Source organism: Montipora foliosa, chromosome 1 (assembly GCF_036669935.1).
Source record: "Montipora foliosa isolate CH-2021 chromosome 1, ASM3666993v2, whole genome shotgun sequence".
NCBI classification, from domain to species: Eukaryota; Metazoa; Cnidaria; class Anthozoa; order Scleractinia; family Acroporidae; genus Montipora; species Montipora foliosa.
The window spans coordinates 26698148-26708147 of NC_090869.1; the positions used below are offsets into that span (position 1 = coordinate 26698148).

Consider the following 10000-nt stretch of genomic DNA (forward strand, 5'->3'; position numbering starts at 1 on the left):
AACAAATATTTACGGCTATTTCTGTTAGAGAAATATCGGAGGAAGTGTCAACTGCTTTCTTACAATCTGCTGAGGGAGATAAGCATCGAATTCTAGAACATCATCATCGATCTCCCACTGGAATTACTCCGACGGCGTCAAAAGGGCCCGGGGGGGGGGGGGGGTACTCGATGTATCCCTGGTTGGGGAGGTGCGGCGCGGCCCCTCATACCCTGACCCTGTTTAAGACAAATATCGCTGATTTTCCTACCCATTTTAAGACAGAATTCCGATTTTTGATATCCTGTTTAAGACATTTAACCCAGTTTAAGACAAAAATCGATAAATCGATACCCTGATTAAGACAAAAAATGATAAATTCGATACCCTGTTCAAGACAAAAATCCCGAAAAACATACCCTGGCTGGCTGCACGTCCCCATCAAGACCCTATAAGGGAGTAATCCCCCCCCCCCCCCCCCGGGCAAAAGGGCAGCTACAGTTCCGCGCTTCAAAAATGTCAAGGACAAAAGCCCGACCCTCAACGAAAAGGTCTCTATTTGGAGAAAACCCTGTCGTCGAATATTCGGTTGTCCCATGAAGAAATAAGCCATTTCTGAACATTGCAACGGAGGTTTTTTTGACACCAATTGTGAAGGGAAGTCTGGGAAAATACCATCAAAACAAACAAGTACTAGTACTGACGTTATCGGCGCTTTTAAATAAATATAATTTTTAAACTTGTGGCTCCCTAGATCAAACTGACGTTTACAGAATTAACACTTTTCTAACGGCAGGATGCTGCAAAAGCGAGGTAATGGATCCCATCCAAACATGATTCGAGCACAGCCTCAATCATGACAAACAAATTACTGTTTGGAAAGGTCAGATGAAAAAAAAAAAAGTAAACAAGTGAGACTTGTGAGTGTAGTGATCGCATCCCAAAACGGATCCTCTGAAGAAAGTGACTCGATGGACTTGAGTTCCGTTGACTTCTCCCTCAAAACTGTGGAAAAATGTAAGCATTTCGATGCAGAAACCTACGAATTACATGTATGCACTGAGCCGCTTAATTCCTTCTACCTGTGATATAACAGATCTCTTCAATGCTTTGAAGTTGTTGAAAAAGGAGAAGCTGTCTTTGCACAGGTTAAAAAATTGAAAAAAAAAAACTATTAAAACGTTTCGTGAATTTTATGAGTGGTGTATTTTCCAGTAAAGCACTCCTGTCTGAAATGAGGCTCTTTCCATACCCAGTTGACGGAATTCAGAGGACATCCTTTCATTCGACAAAAATGCTTTTAAGACAGAGTTCCTGTTCTTGTTTAATCCTTGGAAAGAACTCAAGCGCCCCATCTGAGCGCATTGTTGAATTTCGCCGATAAAATAGCCGCTGTTCATGATTCTACATTTCCGGTTTGTGTGACGTAATAGTCTTCTGTGTGTTACCCAATCAGAGAAACATCCAGATTCTGGATTTTCGACACAGGCCAATGAATAGATTTGTGTTAGGCCTTCCTTTCCTTTTCTCCCTGACCCCCTATCCCTCAGGAAGGGCTGATACTCAAGTTAGGGTATAGTAGGGAACGTATACGGATCTATACGTTATGGTACAATATTGATATTCCGAGATAAAAACTTCCGAGATAAAAACTTCCGAGATAGAGGGCACACTGGCTGATTCATCAGAAAAAATGTCTCTTTTTCGGAAAGAATTAGTTGAATGAAGTGTCAGGGGAGAGAAATACGTTTTTAAGAGAACGGTGGTGTAATAATATAAAATGGCTTGCATTAGCTAAACTATTATGTAAACTGAACCTGTGAATTTTATTGATTTCAATTGGGGTCTCCAGTCATTTTCATACAAGGCCTAGAAATAATTAAAATTCTCATGTAATCATGAACAGTTTACTTTTACTCGGTTCGGTAAAATACTTGGTCAAAGTTTTGGATCACCCTTCTGAAAACAACTGTTTGATTTTCAGCTTTACAGCTGTTTACACAGAACAGCCAACTCTTGCCTTGCAAGGGACACATATATAAAGACAAGAGCAGAATGCAAAGAAGAGAGGCAATATAAACTCCTCCTTTTATCAAGGACGCCCACAATTACGTGGTTTTACACACTTCTTATGCGATCTTGTGGCCCTGAGCGACCATTTTCATCGTTTTACTGAGTGATATAGATTACCGCAGAGAAGTCTTACTACCATTTAAAACAGGACTAAAAATAAACTGTCCTTTTTTTGTTTCCGATAGGCAAGCCCAAGTATTTACTCTCTTTAGCAAGCAAGCAAAGGATTTTTTATTAGATTTTTTCATGCGTCAAACAACTTATTTGAATGAAGACAAGAAGTGCTTTGTGCACTTCACGTTTATGTCAGTCATAATCCCTCCACTATGTGTCAGTTAAGCCAAGGCTCAGTCAAGGCTGTTACATCTATCCTCAGAGAGAGCTGTTGCCGATTCAGCGAACTTCGCAATGCTTCGTTAAAAAACGGTTAACAAATTTCGGGAGTGGACGTGAATCACAAATTATATAATTTAACTATATCTTTTTCGTAGCAATTCAAATATATGTTTATTCGATCGGAAATACAAAATATAAACGCTGAGAAAATTACGAAATTGCTAGAACGGATGAATTTATAATCAACACGATCACTTACTTCTGGGGCCATATCCAACCGAATTAATTCCGAAATACAGCCTGGTTAGCAACAAATATTTTTCCTGAGTATTTCTTCCTTTCACAACACTTTCCCGACCACAACTAACCGATTGCTCAACTGTGTATCTTACACTGGTTGTTTCTGGAAATCCTCGAAACTTAGCAGGCCTATTTTCAAGTTGGTGCTAAGATTTACTTCGATGGCTTCAAAACCTTTAAAAAGCCCAGTTTTATAATTTCAAGTATGCATTTAGGTCCTGAATTTCACAAAGTTTTAAAACTTTCCAGAAGCAAGCTCCCGCGGACCTAAAATGCTCGCACACTTTCCAATTTTACGGAAAACGTTGACAGCAACACCCTCGAACTTGGTCCAAACTGGATAAAATATCCCGTCGCCTTGCGAAAAATTTTTGACGTGGTTTAAATTCGACGAGAAAGTATGGAAGAACAGGCGACTGTAACCCACAGCGCGAAGGGTTAATTTGAAGCCAAAACGAAGCGAGACTTCACATATTAGCACGCGGTAACCGGTCTCACCATAAGTTTCTACTCATGGGGGAAATTAAAGTGTTTCGATCGCAAGAACTCAGATGTCTGCTATCCAATTAAACACTTAAAAATTTTACTAAGGATGTTGTGGTGAGACGAGATTAGCCCGGGTCATCCTTTGTCCCCGGCTTTCAAGTGTCGCGATTTTTGAAAAAATGTGCCAGGATTTTCCTTATCCGACTCACCTTTCTTGCTTTTCCTCTAGTTTTTTCGTATTTTGTCCGTGGGGTGCAATATTGATATTAACAAGAACACCTTTCAACATGGAAAGAAAGCTTTGTTGGCAAACAACCTTAAAAAGCAATTACAGTTTTTAAGACCGGAAACCGTTTTTCCAAGTAAAACAACTAAAATTAATGATTTACCTCAATACAGGCTTCTAGAGAAAAAGAAGAGGTTTCCGGCGAAACCAGACAAATAATGCTAACAAGAAATCCTTTGTCTCCTTTACTTGAAGGAACTGAGAACTTTATAATAAGTGATATTTGCAGGCTCAAAAAAAAAAAACAAAAAAAAAACAAACAAATTGCCGACTGTGTAAAATCAACTAAGGCAGACCTGCGAGAGGGTTACTTTATGTTGTCAAAAAGGCAATATCAAAAGACCTACAAAAGCAAACATTGGTTTGAGAGGATTTTGTATTGTATCTTTCACAGATTCAATTGTATTCGGGGAACGAATTCGTCAACCAAACAATATTTGTGCAAGAAATGGTTATTGATCAGTTCCAGTGTGAAACTCAGTATGTCCTCTCTACGTTTACCCGCACAATGTGTTGAAAAAGATGGTAAAATTAAAATGGTTATTTGGGGACGGTCTGAATACACCGTCAATGTCGTAAGTCAACTCAGGAACAAATACGTTAGCGTCAAATTAATTCTCCTTTATTTTTCTTTGGTGCCAATCGGAGAACAGCAACTTGAACGTGGGAAGTACCTCCACTTCGCTTCTTTCTGTGTCCCGGATCGACTAAGGAACAAGAGAGGCCAACGTCGCACCAAGGTCTCCTACTCTCAGCCAAGAGTTAAATAAAAACGGAGGTTGAAAAGGAATAGTGCGCGTATCGAACGATGAATTTAAAACAACCAGTCCGAGGAAATTAAATGCAAAATGTTGGTACATGATGCGCAAACCTGATTGAAAGTCGGCTCTCTCGCGTGTCTCTGCGAGGCGGCCACCATGCACATGGAACAAAACAACATAGTAACAGAAATACCTAATTCAACTCGCTCACTGAAAAGCTGGAACACAGATTTACACCCTAAAAAATCACAACTAAAGTCGTATACCAATTTTTAACTCCTTTCAAGCTTGGTGTAGCTTGTGTAGCATTTTCGAAGTTTTGGTCGCGAGAAAAGTGGGACGAGAACATCGAGAATCCCTGCGTGTTTCCCCACTGGCAGGAAAACTCTTTCTACGCAGGCTAAGCTTTGTACAGAGTCAAGTAAAACGTAAAAGCGTGAATCTGACGATACTTAGGCTACCGAAAAGATTATTTTCCTGCTATGGAACTATAACGTGATCCAAGTTGTGATAACGTTGAAATGTTTCTGTTGCAACACGGTTATTGCTCTGAATTTGAAATTGTTTGGAAACTGACGATACTTAATTCAGTCTGCGGTCCATTTAATATGAAAAAAAGTGCGTTTGACATCATTCATGACAAAGAAAGTTTCTGGCCAATCTAGCGAGCGTCTCAGGTAAGGTGCGTTGTCCATGAGCAGCTGATGTACTTCCTTTCTTTCTCTCTTGAGCTCACGTCTACGATCGCTGAACGGTAGTTACTGGTCGAATCGTTGACTTCTGCAACCACTCTTATAAAGGAAAATCGCCATATCCAAATGAACATCGAGAACGCCAACGTGATAATCGTCGGTTGTGGCTTCACACAACCACCAAAACCTTTCCTTTAATCTAACAAGTTTCACTGTCAAATCTCTTTATAAGCCGAGAGAGTACTTGACTTTCGCAGCCACGTAGGGCACTTGACAACTCAGATTGGTTCACAGACTGCAAGGCATGTCAAGATTGCCGGTAGCTGCTCGACTTAAAGCTGTACTCACGGCTACAATTCAGACAGCATGAAACGACATCCAATGGAAGTTTTTTAACCATCCATTACCAGGCCCATATATAACACCACGGAGCGTAAAAATTCAATTTTCTCAGCACAGTCTCATTCACACAACGGCGTATTGCTCGTACAACAGTTCACGGATCTTGTAGTAATCATCACACACGGCTCCTTCCAGGCCTACTCGGCCAGTCTCGTTCTGAAAAGACAAGATTCCAGAAAGGTGTGCGTGATCCCAAATCGTATATTACCTTGTTAAAACTAACCGAATTGGCAAATGCAGTTTTCGAATTCATTGTAATTAAAAGAAAAAGCTATGCTTCCTTAATTGGTTACAAACCTTCAAAACGAAGACAATGTTTTTTTTTTGCATTTGCAGTACCTACTTTTTTGGGGGTAGGGGAAGGGGGATAAGGCGAAGTAAATGCGGGGCATTGTGGTCTAACGCCATTAACGTCTTCAAATTCCTTAAAAAAAATTAGGAATGACGCCACTGTGGACACTAGTCCGTCTCCTAAATCCAGATGGAAATGGAATTTGAAATGTTGGTTTTTAATACGAGGGGAAAACCAGAATACCAGGCCTGGTCTGGAGAAGAAAAAACAGCAATCTCAATCCACGTATGAAGCCCAGGGCTCTAATCATCGCACTAACCCTGCTGTTATAGCATCTCGAGAGGCGGGCGTTAAGTGATCAGTAAGCAGCTCATAAATCTACTTGAAAGGGAAACGATGGAGTCTATGCGTCCCATAATGATTCAATGAAATGAAATAAAATGCTGAAAAGAGCTTGGAAGGTACTTCGTGTAGAGACTCTTTCTTACCCTTCTGACGGCTACAACATTGTTACAGATCAAAACACCACCAGCAAATTCCGCTTGAATTCCAGCTTTGTTTAAGACCTGCTTAAAATCCGACAGACGCGGCTCGTTTATGTAAACTGAAGTGTGCCCAGTGATCTGGGGAGAGAAAGACAACACTTAGGTCGCTGCCGTTGGGTAAACAACGTAAATTTGACGAAATGACCACTTGTTACCAACAGTGCATTTTAAAGATCCTAGCTATTAAAAGATAACCTTTAAAAGCAAGGAATGTAATACAGTGTTATCAGGACGATAATCGCAGCGATAACATTTTGCACGTTTGACTTTTTATTACACATAACATGAGGATTTTATTCCATAAAGCTCATTTACGCTTTATTTTCACATGTGGAAAAGGCTTATACAGCCAATCAGAATGGCGTACAGCTATTTCCCATGTGGAAGTATAACCAATCAACGATAGCGTAAAGGCGTTTCCATGCCAATCACTCGTGCATCTCGTGCAAATCGTGCAAATCAAACTTTGTTATTGAATTAAATTAAATTTGCATTTGGTTCTATTGTTAGTGAGTTTTTGTCTCTAATTTGCGTTCAGAAAACTATTTTAATGAAAATGCTCGTCTTATGTGTAATAAACAGTTCACGACATAGAAAGAGCTTTGTATGGGGTTTTATTCACTCGTTTGTGTAAAAAACCCTCACTCGCTCGTTCGGGTTTTTAACACAAGCAACTCGTGAATAAAACCCCGTACGCCGCACTTTCTATGACGTAAACTATATATATTTTATGCGGACCGCAGATTCCGTTTTCGCTGGACACGCAGAAAAATCTCCCATCACAAGACAAAACAAATTCTGTATCTAGGCGACACAAGAACTGCTGCGAACAGGCAATTTGAGCGCCTTTTTCACTCGCGCACTCAAGTTTTCATTCCTTGAAGAAATAGAAGGTTCTTGAACAGTAATTCATTCAGGGTTGTTTTTCATGGCCTGTGAAAGGACATGGAGACAGGCCATTCTATGAGAAAATTTCAGTCCGGAAACGTCATAACGTAGGGTCCTCAGCACCGGGCCTTCTTTGACCCCTAGTTCAACGCCCACACGTGTATAATTCCACTTCTTACACAATAAAGCAAGAATGCCTGATGCAAAAACACTACCTGTGCCAACTGAAGCTGTTCCAATACGGGTACTGTGTCCATTGGTTCCTCCTTGCCACTCCGATTACTCTGATCCGTTTCCATTTTCTCATGACCCTCCTCGTCGTCTCGCAACTCTCCATCTTCCAGGACCATCCCCACGTGGGACTCAGAGGCATTCATATGCAGCTGCCCGTCAACCCACGCGAGTTCCGCGTCACGCGCCCGAGAAAACTGCAAGGAGCTCACCAGCGCATCACGCAGCTTGACCTACGACAACAGCAAGGAGTATGGAGTCTTCACGCAGGCACCTGGAAGGTGTTAGGGTGGGTTAGGGGTTGGGGGGAAGGGAGAGGTTATGATGGGCCTCTTGTCAAGGTTACGCTTGAAATTCTCACGACTGGCATCATTTTCATGGGTTTATTTAATATCTTAGGATAGCGGTTTGTAATATTTTGATCAAATTAAAGAATAAACTAAAATTGCTTAGGATACGTAAGGTGGCTCCGACCAAATTCATCATTTTCAAGAGAGACCATCTTGTTTGAGGGGTTAACTCTACGACACTGTTTCACGCAATGGTATGATTCCATATGAAACAGAAATTATTGCCAAACAAGAGGAGAGGCACTTCACAACGATTTTGTCTTGCATATCAAATATGAATTCGATGAAAGTGATCTGCTGGCTAAGACGAAAATCCCTGCAGAATCTGAACAAATTCTCTGGAGATGAAAGCCACCTTAAATTTCCCAAATGTGAAGGTAGAACTGAATCCGTTCTAGATAATTTTTTCCTTTCATCAAAGACTATCAACATTATCTACTTAACAAATTGATGTCAGTTTTTCATGCGTCTGTTCTGTTATTGATCATGAATTGCGTCATAACAATGTCAACGTAGCTGTGGTTCCATGAGGCGATATCCGAGTGGATCCGCAAACTACTTTGACAATGTTATGACGAAATTCATTGTCAATAACAGAACAGACGCATGAAAAACTGACATCAAAATTTTTTTTACAATAACAAAATGGCAGAGGGCTCAAAAATTAAGAACAGACGCATGAAAAACTGACATCAAAATTTTTTTTTACAATAACAAAATGGCAGAGGGGTCAAAATTAAGTCAAAACACGAGAAGAAAGCGAGACAAAATGCGAGAAACTTCAATCTGACGCGAGCAATATCGCGTCATTATCGCATAAATTATAAATTTATGTGTCTGTCCGCTTATTGACAATAACAATTAGCCAATGAGCGCACGAGAATTTTTGCAGTCATTGTAAAATAATCACTTTCCACCAATAAAAATAGGAGTAATCAAGTTCGTTGCTGTGATTCAATTTTTCCTTGGATTTTTCAATCTCGTTCAATTGTGATTTTCCTTTTTCTCTGACTATGATAATGAATATAAGACAAAGAAAAATCAAAATTGAACTGCTTTGAAAATGTTTAAACCAAGAAAACATTTGAACCACAACATACAGTATACGCAGGCAAAATAAAGGGTTTTTTAGGATGGCTTTCCCATTGCTATGGTAACATATTACGTCTCAATATTGAGCGCACATTGACAAGTGTTGTATCTGTTTGGTGATACAGTGTTGTAGAGTCAATCCTTCTAAACAGAACAGTTTCTTGAAAGTTTGTCTACAAGGAAATTATACTTTTCGTAATACCGTTGTCTTCATAGAAGCGTGGACACATGAAGGGAAAACATGTTCTTTGAATTTTGAGTTTTGACAGCCGTTCAGCAAACAGTTGAAACTTTTGCGCGCGATAGTTTGAAATCATTTGAAGCATACTCTATCAGATCAGGGTCAACTTATTGGAAAAGGTCTTCGATGTCTAGTGTTGCCGCCATTCTAGAAAAACTTCCATGAACATCTCTCAAACTCCGAATGATTGAAGACAAAACTTGTCACGTTTGCAGCCAATCAGAGCACGTTTCCCCGTCACGATGTCCACGCTTAGATAAAAACGAGTTGCGATGATTTAATCTTAATTAATCAGCACAAATGTTGAGCTAAATTTATTTCAAAAGAAAGTAATCTTCCTAATTAAGATTCGGTAAAAACGATGGTTCAAGAACCAAGTGTGGCCGCTGTTACCGTCTGTGTCATTCTCTTCAATTTTAAATCTCACCTGATAAATGTATCTTTCTCCAGTGGAATCCACTGTGTCGCCACATCGCGGTGTAAACACTTGATTAACTTGTATACTAGTGTTTTGCCGGCAGTATTCAGCAAGATGGTCTGTGGCTTCCTCGACACCATGCACCAGAATCTAAAACAAAACATGGTCAGGTAAGAAATTTGATTCGATGACATTGACGTCAACTGCAACACAAAATTCCCTGGAAATAAACAAATAATTACAGCAGAAGGAACTTACGAGGTTTCTTGGATTAACGAGTGAAAGAATCCTCTTGATCGACTCGCCGTCTGAGCGTCCTTCGAAATCAATATACAACAACGAACATCTACAAAGAGATGACGAAAACTACGTAGAGTTAACAAAAGCAGAAAAGAAACGAAATTCAGAATGATCACATCGAGTCAATTAAAACCAGTTCAAATGATCAAACATATCGGTAAAACATCGTTCTGATGATTCAACTGTTAGTGACGAGCATGCACGCACTCTGTTTTCAGGAAGTAAAAGATGAAAAGAGTTTTTTTCTATCACCTGATGTTAAGTTGCTTTTTCTCCACCATACACTTTGTAGGAATTTTTGACATTTCTCCTGAAAAGAAACGCCATA

General features: G+C 39.9%; 2 protein-coding genes across 2 annotated transcripts in view; both read right to left on the bottom strand.

The window, feature by feature from the left end:
- LOC137995411 (uncharacterized) overlaps window positions 1–3691 on the bottom strand; it is a 9809-nt gene extending 6118 nt beyond the window's left edge. Inside the window, exons 1-2 of the mRNA XM_068840971.1 lie at window positions 3564–3691; window positions 3384–3453 (exon numbers count right to left, since the gene is read on the bottom strand). The gene's annotated coding sequence lies outside the window, so the exon portion shown is untranslated. The remainder of the gene's footprint in view (window positions 1–3383; window positions 3454–3563) is intronic.
- A 375-nt stretch (window positions 3692–4066) lies between these two features.
- The window catches only part of LOC137995405 (cleavage and polyadenylation specificity factor subunit 2-like), a 19116-nt gene continuing 13182 nt past the window's right edge, over window positions 4067–10000 (bottom strand). Inside the window, exons 15-20 of the mRNA XM_068840966.1 lie at window positions 9925–9982; window positions 9631–9718; window positions 9382–9522; window positions 7256–7504; window positions 6096–6230; window positions 4067–5471 (exon numbers count right to left, since the gene is read on the bottom strand). Coding sequence (XP_068697067.1) covers window positions 5379–5471; window positions 6096–6230; window positions 7256–7504; window positions 9382–9522; window positions 9631–9718; window positions 9925–9982 — 764 coding nt within the window. The 3' untranslated portion in view covers window positions 4067–5378. The remainder of the gene's footprint in view (window positions 5472–6095; window positions 6231–7255; window positions 7505–9381; window positions 9523–9630; window positions 9719–9924; window positions 9983–10000) is intronic.